The sequence below is a fragment of the Nematocida ausubeli genome, assembly GCF_000738915.1.
Source record: "Nematocida ausubeli strain ERTm6 chromosome Unknown supercont2.1, whole genome shotgun sequence".
Classification (NCBI taxonomy): Eukaryota; Fungi; Microsporidia; genus Nematocida; species Nematocida ausubeli.
Genome location: NW_026515634.1, coordinates 199,830 through 219,275, shown reverse-complemented (window position 1 = coordinate 219,275; position 19,446 = coordinate 199,830). Strand labels below are relative to the sequence as shown.

The window sequence follows — 19,446 nt, the reverse complement described above, 5'->3', positions numbered from 1 at the left end:
AGGACATGAATAAAAGTTCTTCTTTAAGTAAGATGTTGTCCCTCTTGGGTTATTACTTCCAGGCTATGACGCTTCCGCCATCGTGGCACGTCATATATATTCATGAAAATCACTTTTAAAGTGAGTCGATGTGCTTTTCAAATGCTTTTCAATGCTTGCGTATATACTCATTATAAAGCGCTCCATATATGCGCTTTTTATTTTTACTCTGCTTTTATTTATATAGTTATTGTTGCCTACTAAGAAAACTAAAGATAAAAATTTATTTAAAATTACTACTATATATAGAGCCACTGGCAACAGTTTTTCTAGTTAGCAACATGCTATGCACAGTGCTTTTCTTCTAATACCTATAAATTATACTTGGATGAAAAGAGAATATATATTTTTTATCATAAAATTCTTTTAGTTTATTTCTGAATCAAACGTATTGGCTTTCCCAGCCTTAAGAGCACAAGACTCTTTTTCTGGTTTAGTAGTGTAGATATGCAATAAAAATAGATTATATCCAAGTTTGGTATGACCAAGTCTAATATTTTAGAAAGAGAAATTAAGCTAGAACATTTATTAAACTCTGAGGAGAGCCTTAGTGGCTGCACTAGATAGCAAGAATTGGCTCTCATACGACTCTTGTCTCCAGCAAAGCTGCACTCTTAATACTTTGGATAGGATAATTGCAGTAAAACCATGCAACTATTGCATTTAGAGTGCTTTCTTTCACTGGGAGCTTAATGCACAGAAAAACTCAGCTGTTCTTAATTGAACTCTTCTGTGAAAAGTTGTGTGGTTAAAATACCATCCAATTTAACTAGAAATTACGGCCTTGTAAGTTGTTTTTTTTCTAGAGACAGCTATTTTTCAATAATACTACCATACTTTTCCAAGCATTTAATTATTTTAGCTGTGTCTATTTTCTTGAACGACAGCATATTAAATAGAGTATTTAGGCATTTTCTGTTACTGTGTCCATAAACCCGAGCATATAATTCAACTACATTTGCAATATCCAAATCTGCATTGAGGTCTATCAAATGCTTAAGTAAAAACACTACAAAACTGAGCGCACAATCATCTGTATACTTGTCACAGCAATCTATCATGCGTTTGTTCATCTCCCATTCATTATAAAAACTATTTTCCAAATCTTTGGCTTCTTTTGCTATGCAGACAATTAAATACATCATCTGTTTTATATTAAGCCCTGGCTTACTGAGTATTAGGCTCTTTAAATCTTGCGAGTCATATTTGTATTTTTCATCCATCCCATTCTTAAATATATCACTTATCATAGATGAAGGTATACCATATTCAGTGCAATTGGCATATTGCCATGGCTGGATTGTCTTATTTTCCAGTCTTATAGCATGATTGTTTACTTCTTCTATATAGAACTTATCAATCACCACATCGTCTGGAGTGTATAACTCCAAAGTTTCTGCGTATTTAGAAAGCGCATACAGACTATAGCTGTTTTTTGGCATTGTGCATATTTCTTTCTTTAAATTACTAATAATTGAATTGTTTGATTTTACAGCATAGCTGCCAATTTCTAAATGAGCTTTTTCTGGTGCAGCAAAATGAATAATTATTGGCCGTGCACTATTTTCTGTTGCATAGTAAATCTCTATGCTTCCAGTCAAATCGTTTCCAGCACCTATATTCTTAATAGCACAATTTATAAAATTCACACATATTCTTCTTTCTTTCTTATCTTTAGAAGGTATAGAAGGCATCTTGCACCATTCTGGAAATGTTATATCGCATAAGAACCCTCCACATATGCAAGAAAATACATATGCTGCATAGTTTGCAATTTCGTTTGCAAGGGGATTTATCAGATGAGCATTATTAATTAATGTTATATTTTTCTTCCTATCTTTATATACCTGTATGACATGCTTATAGTTAGAATAATGTATTCCTGTAACTTTTATCATTATTATGAGAATATTAAAGATGTCGGGTTTAATCATACACCTATTGTTTTCTAGGATTATATAACTTATGTCTTCATCATTTTTCACTACATTCTGGACTATTTCACTCCACCTACTCCAAACTTCTTGTGGTATTTCCTGCCCTACCCGAATAACAGGCATATCCTTGCTTGGTGCGCTGCTCGTGGCTGAATTTCTGTTCACTTTAGATAAATTTCTAGAAGTACCTATGCTTTTAGATGGCATGCCAAACAGACTCTTTACTTCTTCCTTCGCGCCCAGAATTTGATTAACATTGTATGTATTCGTTTCTGGGTCGTATACAAAGCAGCATAATAGAGTAAGTAACACAGATTCTATATCACTTGAAATTACTTTTGTTTCCAAATATGTATTTCCTTGGATATTCAGATTAACTATTTCTTTGTTAGGTAGATGACTATTATCCGCGAAGGGATACAGCTGGACTTCTTTCTTAGCTTCAACCATATCTTCAAGTTTTTTTACTTTTTCCCACCACACAAGTTCCTCTGACTGCACATCTTTAGATGTAAAGGATTTGTCAAAGAAATCCCCTGCAATATAGCTATAGTTATATACTGGATACAAATCTATGCAAGACTTTAATTTTTTGTCTATCTCACCATAGAGTTTAATTGCCTCTTCTTTAGTTTCCAGATAGTAGTATATATATGATTGTATAAGCCAAGCGGGTGTCTCAGTAAACACATTCTCCCAATAATTTGCTTTCTTATCTGATTCTAGCAGTACTATACTCTCTTCAAGCTCCTGGCTGGACTTTGCATTAATAAAATACTTAATAGTCTGCAGTAGTCTACTGTTAACTTTTTTTATATTTGCTTCTTCATTAGAGCCATTACTTCCCTGCCCTTCTGCACTAGCAATGCATATGGGAACACTGAAGGATTCTTCGGGTTTGTATTCATTAGTCCATGTAAGTTTTGGGCAAGCGCTTTCCTCATTCTCAACTTCTAGCGGCGCATATAGTCCCTCCGTCCGTAGAAAAAGTATTGCAAGAATTTTATGCGCATATTCCTTAACAGGGTCACTCCTTAAGAAAGAAGTGAAAGAGTCTTTGCAGCCTTTTTTAGGATAGATGCTTACTTCTCCAGATGGAGAAGGGAACATGTTAATCAGTGCATTGTAGTGGTCCACAGTTTCTTTTGGCATCTCATTTCCCTCTGAATCCTCTTCTTTGACTGTGTCGTTTGTTCGGTCTATATTCTGTAAAATATTTTCTTCCTTTGGCATAGCAGCCTGTTCATTTATGTATTGAGGATTAAATCGCCTCCTGTAAACAATGTCTATCTTCCTATATAAATCCAGCAGAATTGGGCTAAAATACCGATTCATTTTGGACATACTAGCATCTTTTGTTTTACTTAATACTTCTTCTAGCACTTCTTCCATATCTTTTCTGTTCAATAATCCAAAGACATTCTGTATAGATAAAAGCATGCACATAAGAAGCACTTTTGCTAGTAGCCGCATGGACATGCTTTTAGTACTTCTGTTTGCTTGTTCTTTGTTCTTTCTTTCGTATAAACATTCCTGTGTGTTTCTTTTTATCCGCATGTTCATATCTCAATACTGAAATCTTTAGACATTTTTGTATTTAAGCATTTAAAATGGAATAATTAATCGATAATGATTCATATCATAAACACATTGAGTGTTGACAGATCATTTTATTTCCATAATATTTTTTTAGTAAATTCTACAAAAGAGAGGTTGGATTTGGCTATAGGCTAGCGCGCTACAAGAGACTCTGCTTGTTTGCATGTATTCAGTCATATTAATTGGGTATAATGACGCATGCTGTCACTCTTCATTGGCTATTAAGTAAGATTACATTCTTATGGCATCATATTGATTAATAGCTATCTAAAGATCTATAGATATACAATAATAAATAAATTAGATGCTAGATAGGAAAGTAGAGACTAATATTTCCGAGAAAACCCAGGTGATAGCATGTACAGAGCATTAAGCTGTTTTTACGGATTTCTCACTTATTCTGTGCTTTATAGGATCGACTTCTGGATTCCAGAAAAAAATCCATGTTTTAGACAAATACTACATACTTCTTGCTATGTATAATTTAATTAGCATTCCTGTACATAGGTCTTCTAATAATATAACCCATAATTTAATAAATGGGTTTAATATGGCATCCATAAGTAATTTTATATGTAACTAGTTTGGGCACTGCCCTTTCTCTTTATTTTTCTGTATATTCTCATGCTATGGTTTTATTTTTATAATGATTGCTGCAAAAATAAAGCATTCATCTCTACTGTAACTTGAGTTTATTTATTGGAGGATTTGTATCATGTAAAAAAAGCAAAGACACCGAAAAATACAAGAACCAGCACAATCTAAAGAACCATGAACAGGCAAGTATAAAAAGTAGAGAAAGATGTATTCCAAACAAAAAGAGTATGTAAGACTAATAAAGAACAGAATTAGCATGTATAGACCTATCAATAACATCGTGGAAATTCATCAATGCATAACCATCAGATCTTCTAATGACACTATCATACCAGACTGTCAGCCCAATTTATCCTATTATCAAAACACTTGTACATAGCCACTTCATCAAAATTAATCCTTATAGGTGCTGAGTCCATTTAATATTGAGGGTTGGATATCTCTATGTACACATATGTAGAATTTCCCAGATTTATTGTTTCATGGATCCTTTAAAAACATCTCTATACAAAGATAGTGAGACATTGGGGTAAGTTAGTAATTCAGTTAACACAAATACATACTTTTTACACTAGATAGTTTTCCTTTTTGAAGTTTTAGACTTGATCATACTAAACTTGGATATAACCCGAATTCTCATCGTCTATTTATAGACCTCGCCAATATCAAAATGATGCCATATCTTAAATAGCAGTATATGCCATTTATAATCGTTTGATCGTAGGCGTAATAAAACAAAGCAGAGCCCCCTTGTAGCGTGTTGGCCTAGCCAAAACCCGGGAAGGCAATAGCCAACATCAATCTACATTGCTGACCCGGTGAGAAAAGGTTTCAATGCCCTTGAGGCAAGGAAAACCAACATCCCCCCGCTAAGCATAAACCTGGGTTGCTTGCTTACCAACTAAAAAAGAAAACCCTTGCAATCGTCAGTTGTCAAAAGGAAAAACTAAAAACCTCACCTGAGGATAACTAATACGGCGGATGCTGGATTGATACATTGTCGTGCACTACAAGTATCTGATTGTTTACCCCAATCTCCACACAACCTCTGTCATAAGGTGTAGTCAACCTTCCTACAACTAAGAATATTCCCGAGGACTTACCTGGATATGCCTCCCATGACCTACTTTCTAATTACACTCACAGTAATTATTTCTTAGTTGAGCGACACGGTAAATAACAGTTCTCGAAAGAAACTTCCATCAGAGCGACTGGTCCAAATTATAATAAAGCCCGAAGCATTTATTCTCTTTTGACGCCATCCATTAAACTTGCTAGCATCCATCACTAATTTCTCCAACGGGTTTTAACTGACTCCGATTTCTCTTAATGAGCTTATCTCCTGGTAGTCTAATCCAATAAGTGTCATATCCTTCCAATGACTCAATAACCCCCATTTCCTCGAAATGTTTATCATCCTTAGTGCGTATTTCTTTCCTGATCAGTACTTTCTGGCCTACTGGTAATTCCAGTCTCACTGTTCTCCCGAACTCCCGCTTATACTTTGCAATAGAAGACTCTATCTTCTCGCGGTTCTCAGCATCCATGGCGTGCAACGGCGGCATCCCTATTGCTCGATGTACTGTAGCATTATATGCTTTAACTACCCGTACCAACTTACGTCTAAGTGCACCCTTACTTCTGTTCAAACTTTCCCGAAGAGTTTGAATCAATCTTTTAATTCGCCCTATCCCTTCGTGGTAGTAAGGTGGCCTAAAATAAATATCGATTCCCTTAGAATCTAGCCAATCCAACAATACGGAATTCCCAAACTCCTTTCCATTGTCTGCAATGATCTTCTTAAACGGAAATTCCTTATATACATCCATAACGAAGTCCTTGATTTTGCCTGCCTGCTTTACTGCTACTTCCTTAGCGAAGGCCATCCTAGTATAATAGTCTATCATCACTATCACATACTTATTTGCATATTCCATCAAATCTATGCCCATCAGCTCTCCTGGCTCATCAGTATCAATATAAGAATTATGCTTCGTAAACTGGTTGTCTCTCTCTAGACACACCCTACAAGATTCTAAAATCTTCCTTAGTTCCATACTAGTAACATTAATACCACGCATTTCTAAATCAATTCTAATGCTCTTACGGTGTCCTAATTCCTCATGAATTCTTGTTACTCTATCATAATCTGACTGTGTTAATACTGATTCACTGCACGCCCTCTGCTCTAACCTAGCAGGTACATGTAATTTCTTTGAAGGAGCTTCATAAAGTCGTGAAAGACCATCTGGGATTATCATCTCTTCCCCCCTCTTATACTTCGGAGTAAAAGAAAAATTCTCTAAGGACTGCATCCATCGTGCAGTTCTAGCATTTTCACTACTATTATTGTTCTTTTTTCTGCAATTCTTAGCCATGTGTCCTACAAGACCACATTGTCTACACGTCAATCCAGACGAATCTCTAGTCTGCGGTTCCTGCACCTCTAGCTCATCTAAACGCAAACACTCAGCATACAGATTTTTAAGTCCTGCTGTAATAGTTTTCTCCTCTTGCTGCCATGCAACTAACAATGCAGCATGATACGTAGTAGCCTTTCGTGTAAACTCTATTCTGACTTCCTCCCAACTATATGGTGTATAGGTGACATAAGGCATAAACTTCTCAAACCATGCCATCCATGTGCCTTTTCCTTTTCGTGGGGGTTTTACAAGAGGCGATACACGCTCTTTGTCAATAAGAGTATGGAGAACTTCTATGGCTTCTTCGTACAGTTCCTTTGTCCAGTTTTCAAAAGGAATTCCAACACTAGCAATGTGAAACTTAAATAGAGTATAGATCCTCTTTTCTATGGTCTCGCTGCGGCTAGATAATTCTTCTTCAATAAAGAAAATCTTCTGACATGGACTTAATCCAGCCCATTTGGGAACACAAGCTTCCATCATCAAAAACTTCCTTCTACTACTTTCACTTCCGTTTTTTAAAGGAAGACGCTTTAAGTGCGTAAGAATCTCTGTTGTACTCCCATTATTCCCGCTATGCATTTCTGCTGAATGTTGGTCTGAAGAGTCATCGCTGTCTGCTTCTAGCTGAGTTTTCCTCTTTAAGATATTAGACTTAGTCATACTAAGCTTTGTTTTTTTAAATTTTTTTGTCTTATATTTATATGCTTTCTCAAAGCTCTAGTTATATTAAATCTAGATATAACCCGTGTTGGTTTTCCTTGCCTCAAGGGCATTGAAACCTTTAGCTACGGGTCAGCAATGTAGATTGATGTTGGTTATTGCCTTCCGGGCTTTGGTTAGGCCAACACACTACAAGGGGCTCTACTTGTTTACGTGTCATAGTATAGGGATCTATGTTAATGTGACACTTGGTGTCACATTACGATCCGTTGTGGGAAATAGATTATTTAATTAATTAAAGGTAATTAATTAACAAGTTAATTTATCCTTTTCCCACGAATAAAACTATATATAGACGATGAGAAATAAATTATATCCAGGTTTAGTATGACCAAGTCTAATATTTCGAAGAGGAAAAATCAGCTACCCAAGCTTCTGAAAATTTCCAAAAGAAGCATTTTACGTTATTTTTGAAGGTGGTTAATTATTTTCTCAAAAATAAATAAAATAGCAAGAGTCTAAGCCATCTAATGTAACTGGTGCGTAGAGCCCCTTGTAGCGTGTTGGCCTACAGCCAAAACCCGGGAGGCAATAACCAACATCAATCTACATTGCTGACCCGGAGAGAAGGTTTCATGCACTCTAGGCGATGGAAAACCAACACACACAAACCCATAGAAAAATCTTGAAAAGCATTACTAGATGGGGTTATTTATTAAGAGCACGCAGGGCACTTATTATTAAGCCAAATACCCACGCCAATGCATGAGTAAGATAAGTAGCTTGTTAGTCTATAGTAGCTCTGGTATGCAGTGAAATCCACACTAATACAAATGCATGAACACCAGAGGCCCTGCTAATTATGCAGAGCCATAAACAGCGCTTTAAACTTCTTCATACTCTATCTATCTACTCAATTACAACAGATTGTTCAATAAAATCAATGCATTTTAAAAGATACTGTTTGTTTTCTCCTGCCCTGTTGTGTATGTACGATAGATCATTTAGCATGCTTTCCATGCTTTGCACTATGTCTTTCTTTTGAAATATGTACTCTTGCGTCAGAAGAGCAAAAATATCAGATGCTTCTGTTTGGTGCCCTATCTCCTTTAACTTTACATGAAGATTTCTTGTTTTGTTTAGCATATCTTTTTCCATTCGGGTTTTTCTCCTTAGAACTTGCTGGACTTCTATTATCTTGCTTGTTTCCATTCTTTCTTTAACTCTTAGCAGATCAGACTTTGTGAGATGTTTTCTACTTTGTATTTGCTGCTTTGCATAGTATGGATCTGCTTTTATTTTTCTAACATTGAACATGCTTGGATTCTCTATCTGGGTTCTGAACCGCTGTAGGATGGCTTCCTCATTGACCTGGCTTATTTCCTCATCATAAGCCTCTACACTGGGCCTCCATAGCAAAGGTCTGCTGTTGCGCTTCCATCCTCTTTCTCTTAAGTCAAGTATTTGGCTAGTGTTTTTCTCAAGATACGCCTGCATTTTTTCATCTGCCTCGCTGCTGACCGGATACCTTTTTTCTTCTTCTATACTCTCAGTTTTAGCCACTTTAGAAGGCGCATCGTGATCTTCAAGATGTCTTTTTTTGCTGTTCTCTGTCTTAGTAGGAAGAGTGGTTTCTCGGCACTCAATAATGTCATCCTCTTCGCACGAATTCTCTTCCTCCTTGGGATGATAGGGCTGGCTGGTCTCCCCAGCCTCAGTGCCGTTCTCCTCGCTCTGCTCCTCCATCTCTGCCTCCAAATCTGGCTTTTCTTGGTCTGAGTATGCGTAAGGAGAAGACATATCTTCTCTAGTATGCTCTTCCTCTCTTTTAATTTTATCATCAGAGTATCCAAAGTCTCCCTTCTCAAGCGAGTTCGATCGATCAATAGAACCGCTTCCATCGTTTGAGTGTGCATATTCAACCATGTCGTCATCGATGTCTCCATCCATCTCAGGGTTGAGCTGCATCTGCTCCTCCTCCTTATCGCTCTCAAATCCAGGGCTCAGAACATCTTCGGGCGTATGATTTTCACTAGCATACTCGCTCTGCTCTTCCTCAGAAAGCTGGGTTGTTTCACTGTAGGTGTCTTTCGAGCTGCTCTCTGTTTCCTCTTCTGAGCTAGCTTGTCTCTTTGCTCTTTTTTGTCTTTTCTCTCTGCTCATCCAAATATATTTTTTAGTAAACTTTCTGCTTTATTATTTATGTGTTGAGTTTTGCTTTGTATCCACAGTCGCACTCGTAGAAAACGGTTTGCCCTTCATCAGCCGATCGCAGCTGCATTGTATAATAGTACAAATATTCAGATTTGCAGTCTGGGCACTCTTCCTTGATTTTTGCCCCCTTGTGTCTTTCTTTTGTTGTCTGCATGGCGTAGCTTTTTTGCAGCGATCTTTTCGGCTCTAATTTAAGAGCATTCTTTTTCCCGCAGAAGCTGCACACCAGCGAGCATATGTTTAAATACTTCTCGCATGAGCTGCAGAACATAAAAATATTTTTAGCAGTTACAAGTAATAACTGCCCATATACTGTGTGAAAAAGCATGCTCTTTCAGTATCACTGCTGAATCATGCAATATTTCTTGAATCAATGGAATATACTTGCAGCACTCACAGGAAATTCAGGTTATTTCTAGCCATATCGTGCTTGGCTGTTTATTGAATTTTCTGAGTTTATTTATAGGCATATAGCTATTACATAGTAAAAGAGAATAGTGCTATTTTGAAAATTTGAAATGTATGCTAAAAGATGTTTCTGCTTGGTATATGTTGGTAGAGACAGTTCTTGCCTCTAGATAAAAGGCGTCTTGCTAGTAATCAATTTTGCAATATGCGCAGCTTTCAACTAAATTATGAAATATAGGCAGTCTTGGGCACAATTAGTTGCAGAGTCTAAGAAGAATCATACTATACATAGGGGATGTGATTTTTAAAAAATGATATTCTAGACACAGCTGTCTTTATGCTATTTATATGTGTATTTAACATATGCATAGTAGTTATATAGTGGGGCAGGCTGTGGGGTAGTCTAGAGTAGTATCCCAGAGAGCACCAATCCATATAGAAAAAACAACCAAGGTATACTTTGATGCTAGTTCTGTATACTGCTTCTATCATGTGCTTTTTATTGTCTTGCCTTTTAGCTGGGCTATGATAAAATAAAAGAGCATGTGATTCTCTGCTAAATTATAAATCTTTAATTTGAAAAGCCGCAAAATAGCTCTTTTATTCTAATTCTTTGGTTCTTGTTTAGGGATTGCGAAAGAACAGCGATTTAAGCTATCTTATCTCCTGCAAACGAGAAATCGTGAAAAGCACATTGTCAAACTTAATTCGCCCTCCTTCCAATGAGCACAGCGTATCTTTCATGCCATTAATAACTTCTAAAATGTTTTTAGAGTCTGTCTTTCTATTTGTATACATGAAATGAATTGTATTTATAGATTGATTCAGCATACCATAGAACTTTACTATTAATGAAGGCATAGGATTTGAGCTATTGCATGCATAGAAAAACCAAGAAGCATGCAGGCTTTCCTTCATTTTTTTATCTTTCTTCCAGTGTTTCTCTATAAGGCCGTCAATTTTCTCTATGCAGTCCATGCAGCTGTTTCTGCATATAAAGTCAAAGATTTTTTCCGTATAGACAGCTGTTTTTAATGGAGAGAATGTAATTGCGCAGGTAAATTCTATCTGCATGAATGCCTCCAGAAAAGAAAGCAAATATTCGGGATCATTCATATCCAGTACATACGAGAAGATGTTGTTTGTTTCAGATGTGTATGTTAGAATAGAATTATAGCCCTCTTCTGATATTCGAATCTGATCACTGCATAGCTTATATATTCCGCTGTATTTGAGACTTGGCATCATTGTTATTTGAGTATTGAAGTCACTAAGTGGCGTACTTCCAAGAATGTTTAGCGCAAGCTTTAGCTCAGGATGCTCAAGGGTTAGGTTTTCATCCAAAGCATACATTAAAATACATGCAAAAAGCTCCTTCTTGTATTGTATTTCATATATCTTTCCGAGCATTAGTAGTTTGTTGATTTCCCTAAATCTATTATGTTTTATGCACATTATTTCCTCTCTGCGATCAACAGCAGTAGTTATTTGGAGTAGTTTGAATTTTTCTGTCATTATATGAACATAGTGCCTAAGAAGGTAACTGGGCTTGTTATTTTTCTGCACTAGCTTGCCCTCAATGCTCTCTAGCAATAAAAGCTGTTCACATGAAGAAACCATCTTCTGCGGGAGGACAGTGATATCTGTATGTCTATAGGTTAGGTTCAATTCAAGCTTGTTTTCGATTCCATTAAACACCGATGATATAGAAATAGTCCCAAAAATGTCTATTTTCCCTCCAGCTCTAGCTGCTTTGTAGAGAGAGCTGCAGCATACTGTTATGGTCCCACTCTTGAACAGTGACTGGAAGAGGTATTGCATATACTCCTTTAGCCAGCTGTATATTTCTACAGCTGGATCTATGCCTGCATTCAGAGCTTTTATAATCTGCGAGATGGTATTGCGCTCCTCCTGAGACCGCCCGGTGATTTTAAGAATGAGGCACAAAATATTTAGTAATCCCGTCTGAATCTCATTTCTTTCATGAGTGTAGTCTATATCTGGGCAATCTAGATCTGACACAACTTTGCACCAGTCCAGGTGCATCTGGAAATCAGTGCTTTCAAATGGCTTATAGTTCGTGGAAAAGAATCTTTTTAAGTGATCAGACGCACTCTCTATGTGCTCTGTTGTGTATTCATCTTTGCTGATGTCATACGCAAGGCAGCAGAACAGAGAAAGAAGACATGTTTCTACACAGTTGCTAAACTTTTTCTGTGTACAAAACTTCTTTTCCTTGCGTCTGTACACTGGAATAATTATGTAGGAGGGTAGCTGGCTAGCATCTGAGAAGGGAAACACCTTAGCAATACTTACAGCTTTTTGAATATCCTGAAGCATGTCTAAGTATTCCATTTTATCTGGGCAAGACTCTTCTGGCATAAAGCAGCTATTAAATACCTTTTGGGCTTTATTAGCAAGCTTGCGTGATATTGGGTGCTGCTTTCCCTCTGGCTCGGATACATACTCATGCAGAATGTTATAGACAGATCGAATTAGCTTTTCTACTTCTGCTGCATTATTCATAAATTCAAATATATAAGACTGTATTAGGAATGATGGCGTGTCTAGAAAGTGTCCCTCTACAAACTGATCAAAAGACTTTGGCTCTGAAAATCTTCTATTTACTTTCAGAAAAGAGCTATCGGTGTTTCGAATGAAAAAGCTAATTATCTCAGCTGTTTCACTATGGAATACTTCCTCTTCCTTTTTAATATTCCAGTTGTACTCCATAACTCTCATATTGACACGGAAATGCTCGTCCTGTCCATTTCTTTTTCTCAGAACAAGACTTTTCACACTACCGACATTTTCAATTTTAATATCAATATCCACTCCCTCAGAGAGAAGAAACAGTGCTGCAAGAATGTCAGGCGCATGAAAGCTCACAGATTCGGCCTTTAGAAATCGGGTCAGTGCATCAGGCCTTCCTGCTTGGATAGATAGATCTCCTGTTGCGGACGGAAACATGTTGATTAGCCTTTTGTGATACTCAATAACATACTTTGGTGTTTTAGAGCCAAGGCTTTCAGTTTGATATGCTTTATCATCTACTGGGCTTCTCTCAAACTTTGAATTAAATCTGCTCACGGGATTTGTCGACACTGGATGCATTTCAAGCGTATAGCATGTTTTAATTTCTGGAGAAAAAAACCTCTTGTTATGCATAAATCCTGCAATGTGAGAAATATATTCAAACAGCATGGTAAGAGGCCCTGTGGGGTTTATAGCAAGTGTTACAGATGACTCTTGTGCTATTTTTATCTGCTGTATCGCCTTTAGATCATCTTTGGTGATTTTACCACACACAACAGACAGTGTTAGTAATTTGATCAAACGGTATATATTCATATATATATTTATAAAAATTTGATTTATATTTGCAAATTTCTATTAACGTATTGATATTCTTTATGTATAAGCACTTCTGGTACAAAGACTCTGCCTAGAGATGTTGTATGCTCATACTAAAATCTGATGAGATACATTTTATTGATTGCATTTTATCCCATAAGCAGAGTACAAGTGATTGGTCTACCTTCCAAAAGGAGTTTCAAGAGCAATAGTCTGATTGGTTTAGATCAGATCAAGAAGAGAAAAATTATTTCTCTTTAGAACCGTTTAAACAGATCAAGATTTAAATAAAGACGAAGTGTATAAATACTATCTTCTGTAGAATCAACTCAGGGTATTGTTCTCCTTAACTCTCAAAAGAGGAAAGTTCAGTAACTTTTATTCTGTTTATGGGTGCTGCATGGCTAAAAATGTATGTTTCCATATGCTGCGCAGTGCATACGAAAATCCTTTTAAAAAATAATTACAGGAGTACAAGGCATCTGCTGATACATGTGAATAAAGCTCTTCTAAATATAACAAAATTTATTTAAACTAGAGTTCCTTAGCAAGCACATTTTCTGTCTTTGGCGCACAGGACAATACAATTAGCTACACAAATATTATATAGCCAGAGAGTACATCCAATAAAATATGTGCCATGGATGCGGGATGAGCATGTGCATCGTGTGGGATACCGAAGTATCTGAATATTTTATACCAGGCCTGTGCATTACAAGAAAACTCTTTCCTGCCCTTATTCTTTTTATTGCATGCACTACATTAGCAGCAAATCACATAAATGAAATCACCAAAAACAAATACATTGTTGATGTTGTGAGATTCCTAGGCTCATGGATTCTTATGATGACAATGATGACAGGAAATGGATACATTCTGTGTACAATGCTTATCTCTGTTATTATAAGCAGAATAATTCTGCAAAAGACAAAAAAGGAACGGTCCTTTGAGTGCTGTCAATAAAGAAAACTCTTAATAATAGCAGTTAAAGATTTGTTCAGTAAATAAAGAAGGTCGGGATGTGAATGCCAACTATACCATTCACTCTTTTTGTAATGTACTATACAATCTGTGGCATGTTTTTGCCGTATTATTGCAGGACTGCTTATAGTTCTAGACTATGTTTTCAAGTAATTTCTGCAAAAAACTTGAATTATGTAGAGCATGTACAATTCTAAGATAATGGGCATTTTTTCGCATGGGAAGACTGTGTAGCTACTGCTTCTTGAAAAAATAATGAAAAACTCTTCCAATATTATAAACAATGGATGGGGATATATAAAATATATTAGACTGAATTAAAAAAGCAAACAGTACAGCTTTTGAATTAATATATGTTTTATTTAAATATGGCATAGAGAATATAAACTTTTTATGGATCGAACAAGAGAATTTAGATCGCTTGTAGCAGCAACAAATGCTCTGCAGGAGAGGCCCAGATGTTCAGAGCAGCCGTCTGCTGCCACAGTGCAGAGCGCACAGAAGAACATAGATCTATTAGAAAGTGCTGTGAGCCAGAGAAGAGCACCAAGCAGTGCACTAATCAGTGATACAGAACGGCAGCTGGACATTTTGTTTGACCAGATTGCAGGAATGCAATGCACAGAAGACATAGACCAGAGCATTGTGCGGCTTATGAAGCACAAGCACAGTGGGTTTATTTTGAAGCTCCGGGAGATTTTGAGCAGGCACAGGGAAAACGAGCAGAGAAAAGCTGCAGCGCTGCACCAGGAGGAACAGCAGAGACGCACACCTTCCATAGGGCATGCTATGCGGCAAGAAACCAGGCATGTGAGCAGAGAAATACAGAGAGAAGAAATGAGCAGCATTCGGAGAAGAGAGTTTGAGTCTTTGGAGCAGCACATAAACGAGCTTGGGCAGATGGTGACCGAGGTGTCCATGCACATATCATTGCAGGGTGAGAAGGTGGACCTAATTGATGGCCTATTCACACAGGCTAAGTCAAATCTGCGCGGGGGGTCATACGAGCTGAGAGGAGCCTTAGAGAAAGTCAAACAAAAAAGAAGAAGCATTTTAGTAATATTCGCAGTGCTCTTTGGAATTCTATTCTTAAAATACCTTCGATGGATATAAAGAAGCAAACTAAAAGTAGCAGCCATCCAAGAAAGAAAGCCATGTAGAAGTCATTACCACCTTCATAAACACCAACTATTTATTAAATCCATACCATGCAGAGATGTTTTTTTCTGTTATACAGTAGATCTAAATATATAGCACTGATTTCCATGAGCAGTTATCATGCAGTCATTTTTCAGTGAGATGCAGGTGATTTTTTTGTCTTCTATAATTCGAGTGGCTGACTCTAGATCTTCTTCGAGGAAGACCCGGTTTGTTGTGTTTGTCTTTGTATCTACCTCTGTAAGAACTGTGTTAAAGGATCCAGTATAGATTTTATCGCCAGATACAGCCATTTTAAATTTAGAGAATATCTCATCTGAGTCATACAGGTCGCTAATGTTTTTGCGAACAAGAGGATATACATCGTACTCCATGAGAGCACTTCCTGGGGATCGGATGTCTGTGGTAACGATGTACTGCAGGTCCCGGGACGCAATGATGTTATCAGAGACCAGCTGGATGTCTGCAATGGGCTGCACAACCTCATTATAGAAGTCTGCGCGCTTCTGCGGATTCACAGTTAGTACACTTCCTCCACGAGAGCAGTCCCGAAGGTCATGCAAAAACATGGCGCCGCCTGCAGTTCCGTATATAAACATGTTGTTTGACTTCTCTACAAAGCGGGCAGTGGTAATCACCTTGGACAGCTCTTCATTTTTTGTGGGCTTCAGATTGAGAACAGTCTGCGGGCTCTCAAGCTTTGCGCTCATCAGCGTAATTGAGAGCTCGTCTGCCATGAGAATGGTTTCTCCAGATGGCGAGACAGAAAGACTGTGTATGTTGTAGACATTTTCAGGCGTGTAGTCTTTCTCTAGCTTGACGCGCGCCTTCCGCTCCGTCTTTCCCAAAAAGATGTTTTTCATTCTATCGGATGGGCTGCGTCCATCATTGGAAGCTTCCTCTATCGTGTCGCAGGAAAAAGACGAGTCTGTGCAGCACTCCACAATGTGTGGGGGGTTTTCTGTATTAATATATGATGGATGGACATTCCACAGCTTGACGTTCTTCTGGTTTCCGCTAAGAACAAGAATTTCTTTTGTTCCAGAAGGCAGCACGCTGATATTATCCACAGACTCTGCGATTTCTGTGCTTCTCAGATAGTCGAAGCAGGGGGAGTGGCTTTTGAACTCAATTTTCTTCTTCAGGCTTGCGCCTATTTTGTACACTTCAACAAACCCTTTGTTTCTGCCCAGAACAAGTGTTTCGTCAGAGATTATGCTAGACTTGTAGCAGTCCATTGTTGCAGCCGTGATGGTCTGTCTGCATTTCCAATTGGATAACATATAGTAAAATTATTTTGTGCTATTCAAGTAAATATGGAGTTTGTTGTCGAGAATCTGTGGTACATTGACAATAATATGGCGGTGGATTTGTACCAGGATGCAGAGGCCCAGATGTACGTTGTACCTAAACACGCAGTTCCATACAGCACGATCTTTGCCGAGCTCGATACCTTTAACAAGTTCTACACATATGCGCTGAAAAAGCGGGAGGATCTGAATGACAAAGGCATTATTATGGCGCTGACCAATATATATGCAAAGAGCTGGGTGGGTAGCGCAACAACAAAAAAGATTCTGCAGGGATACAGAATGTCCAGAATACTCGCACAGAGCACAAAGACGTCCCATATTATGGAGATACTTAAGAAAATGAGCCGCAAGCACGGGTATATGCAGGAGGGAGATGTGGACCGCGTTTTTCTGGAGTCCAACACGTATCTAGCCAATCTAATGCCATCGCAGTTCTACAAAATGGAGTGCTGTCTGGCAAGGTATTTCATTTCTGTGCACCAGCTGCCAATTGCGCACAAGTTTGCAAAGGAGGCACTGGATCTGGCTAGTAGAGGGGCATCTGCGCAGGGAATAAGCGACTCGCGCAGCCTTCTAATTGAGATAGAGGAGAAGATTGGAAGGAAGAGGGCTAGTAGCTGACCGACCTAGAGCTGTAGTTGATCTATAGCTACATGCAAGGCGCAGAAAACTCTTTGGATGTATCCAAAGAACAGAATGTAATAAAAATGTACTCTACTTCATAATAAATCCAGACATTTTATGTATAGGAAAGAATTAAGTATTTTTATCAAATTTAGAAAGCAGTAAAGTCCGTTCCCTGTTATCCTTGCTATTTTCTGCGCATAGAGAACTGCAGATTAGAGCAAGCAAAGACATAATCCAAAAGAACAGAAAAGGAGGCCGCCGCATGCTCTTTCTGAATGAAGCAAGAAATAACTGTGGTAGTATATGCAGCCCACCCGCAGAGAAATAAAAAAGCGCAGTATATAGATAAAGGATAGATATGCATGCAGGCTGCCCAGTAGCTGAGCGATATGTGATTCTGAATAACGGAATTGCTCTGCATATAAAAATTTATAAATTTCATTCCAGCAGAGGAGGAAGTAGAGTTATGTTTGGACTACCAAAAGAAGCAGAGCAAAAAGTAGAAAGAAACCGCTTCCTAATGAAACAGGTAGAGAATGGGGATTTAGAGATTATAGTGGTAACCACGCAAGATGCAGAATATATGCAGTCCATGCAGACACTTCTAGTGCTGCGCACAATATTTCAAAAACAGCTGCCTAATATGCCAAAGGAGTATGTCACGCGTCTTCTCTTTGACACAAAGCACAGGTCTATGGCGATGATTGACAAAAAAGAAAATAAAGTTGTTGGGGGAATTTGCTACAGGCTATTTTACAACGAGTCTTTTGCAGAGATTGTTTTCTGTGCAGTGAATAGTGACTCGCAGATCAAAGGGTATGGAGAGTTCATGATGACTATGCTGAAGAAAACAGTTCTTGCAGATTTCAGAGATATTGCAAGAAAGAGCAACGAGCTCTTCAACAGCCCAATATATCTGCTGACATATGCAGACAACTATGCAATAGGCTACTTCAAAAAGCAGGGTTTTACCAAGAAAATCACGTTTATTAACTGGAGAGGGCGCATCAAGGACTATGAGGGAGGAACGCTTATGCAGGGCAAGATCCTTCCAGATATCACCCAGGGAGATGTGTACACCATGCTTCTGGACAGGCGAGAAAAGCTGCAGGAGTTTGTGAAGCAGAAGTATCCGGGCTTGCAGACAGAGTACACAATGCCAAGTACAGTGATGGATATAAAGAGCATACCAGGGTTGATTTCAGCAGGGTTTACAGAGGAGATAGAGAGTTCGCTAGAGTGTAAGGGCAGTCTGAAAGAGCTGCTTTTGTATCTCTGCTACGAGCTAAGAAAGCACAATACAGCATGGCCGTTCCTTGAGCCGGTGAATGCTAATGATGTGCACGACTACTACACAGTTATAAAAAGCCCAATGGATCTTCAAACCATACAGCACAAGATAGAGACAGACCAATACCGAGCATTTGACGAAATGGACTCTGATGTTCAGCTGATCATTAGCAACTGCTATGCGTACAATCCGCCTGGCTCGCAGTATGCAAAGTGTGCAAAGTCGCTGAACGACTTCTACCAGGACAAGGTGCAGTGGTGCAGAAAGGCTCTTTCCCAGCGCAGATAGGAAGAGCATGCGCGCATGCGCATTAGATAAGAGTGCATTAATTAGGATGTGCGGCGAGACCCTCTTTTGTATATCTTAAACTCAAGAAAATACATTTTCACAGCGCAGAGTGCACTATGTAGACATTTGCACAGACAGATAGCCTAGAAGGCAGGAACACAGGCATACTAGTGGTGAGTATGCTTTGCACTGCTTGGAAGAGCTTGTTAATAAATACGATATATCTATTACTACAGGATGCATGAGCACAGGTCTTAAAAATAGCTTATAGCTATTAAATTATTTTACATATGGGAAATCATTGCTGGATAGGTGCGTAAGGTCTCTTAATACAGAAGCAGTGTAGACCAGCAAGTGTGCATGGCTAAAGAATGCAGAGCACTCAGGCGCAATCTCTGCAAGCCAGCACTGCTTTCTAGAAAAAGCCCAGAAAAGAGAAACCTTGGGCAGCAGTGTCACCTAATAAGAGAACCGCAAGGCAGCGCACTGTTTTATGGCTGCCAAGTGAGTGAAAGTGTAGAGAGAACCAGGACATGCATGCAGCAGCTATAGAA

The 19,446-nt window shown here is 38.3% G+C and overlaps 9 protein-coding genes across 9 annotated transcripts; 4 read left to right on the top strand and 5 right to left on the bottom strand.

Annotated features, from left to right (window-relative positions):
- Window positions 1-851: 851 nt before the first annotated feature.
- Window positions 852-3,539, bottom strand: NESG_00149 (uncharacterized protein; the record flags this gene model as incomplete). The annotated part of the gene is made up of 1 exon (XM_053047805.1): window positions 852-3,539. One exon carries the CDS (start codon window positions 3,537-3,539, stop codon window positions 852-854), a length of 2,688 nt encoding a protein of 895 aa, XP_052905630.1.
- A 4,628-nt stretch (window positions 3,540-8,167) lies between these two features.
- NESG_00148 (uncharacterized protein) lies at window positions 8,168-9,421 on the bottom strand (the record flags this gene model as incomplete). The annotated part of the gene is made up of 1 exon (XM_053047804.1): window positions 8,168-9,421. The coding sequence occupies one exon, from the start codon at window positions 9,419-9,421 to the stop codon at window positions 8,168-8,170; it is 1,254 nt and encodes a 417-aa protein (XP_052905629.1).
- Window positions 9,422-9,458: 37 nt separating this feature from the next.
- On the bottom strand, window positions 9,459-9,743 carry NESG_00147 (uncharacterized protein; the record flags this gene model as incomplete). Its single annotated transcript, XM_053047803.1, has 1 exon — window positions 9,459-9,743. The coding sequence occupies one exon, from the start codon at window positions 9,741-9,743 to the stop codon at window positions 9,459-9,461; it is 285 nt and encodes a 94-aa protein (XP_052905628.1).
- A 791-nt stretch (window positions 9,744-10,534) lies between these two features.
- Window positions 10,535-13,231, bottom strand: NESG_00146 (uncharacterized protein; the record flags this gene model as incomplete). Its single annotated transcript, XM_053047802.1, has 1 exon — window positions 10,535-13,231. One exon carries the CDS (start codon window positions 13,229-13,231, stop codon window positions 10,535-10,537), a length of 2,697 nt encoding a protein of 898 aa, XP_052905627.1.
- A 636-nt stretch (window positions 13,232-13,867) lies between these two features.
- Window positions 13,868-14,197, top strand: NESG_00145 (uncharacterized protein; the record flags this gene model as incomplete). Its single annotated transcript, XM_053047801.1, has 1 exon — window positions 13,868-14,197. One exon carries the CDS (start codon window positions 13,868-13,870, stop codon window positions 14,195-14,197), a length of 330 nt encoding a protein of 109 aa, XP_052905626.1.
- A 411-nt stretch (window positions 14,198-14,608) lies between these two features.
- On the top strand, window positions 14,609-15,328 carry NESG_00144 (uncharacterized protein; the record flags this gene model as incomplete). The annotated part of the gene is made up of 1 exon (XM_053047800.1): window positions 14,609-15,328. One exon carries the CDS (start codon window positions 14,609-14,611, stop codon window positions 15,326-15,328), a length of 720 nt encoding a protein of 239 aa, XP_052905625.1.
- A 116-nt stretch (window positions 15,329-15,444) lies between these two features.
- NESG_00143 (uncharacterized protein) lies at window positions 15,445-16,656 on the bottom strand (the record flags this gene model as incomplete). Its single annotated transcript, XM_053047799.1, has 1 exon — window positions 15,445-16,656. One exon carries the CDS (start codon window positions 16,654-16,656, stop codon window positions 15,445-15,447), a length of 1,212 nt encoding a protein of 403 aa, XP_052905624.1.
- A 33-nt stretch (window positions 16,657-16,689) lies between these two features.
- NESG_00142 (uncharacterized protein) lies at window positions 16,690-17,307 on the top strand (the record flags this gene model as incomplete). The annotated part of the gene is made up of 1 exon (XM_053047798.1): window positions 16,690-17,307. One exon carries the CDS (start codon window positions 16,690-16,692, stop codon window positions 17,305-17,307), a length of 618 nt encoding a protein of 205 aa, XP_052905623.1.
- Window positions 17,308-17,671: 364 nt separating this feature from the next.
- Window positions 17,672-18,892, top strand: NESG_00141 (uncharacterized protein; the record flags this gene model as incomplete). Its single annotated transcript, XM_053047797.1, has 1 exon — window positions 17,672-18,892. The coding sequence occupies one exon, from the start codon at window positions 17,672-17,674 to the stop codon at window positions 18,890-18,892; it is 1,221 nt and encodes a 406-aa protein (XP_052905622.1).
- Between the last annotated feature and the right edge of the window lie 554 nt (window positions 18,893-19,446).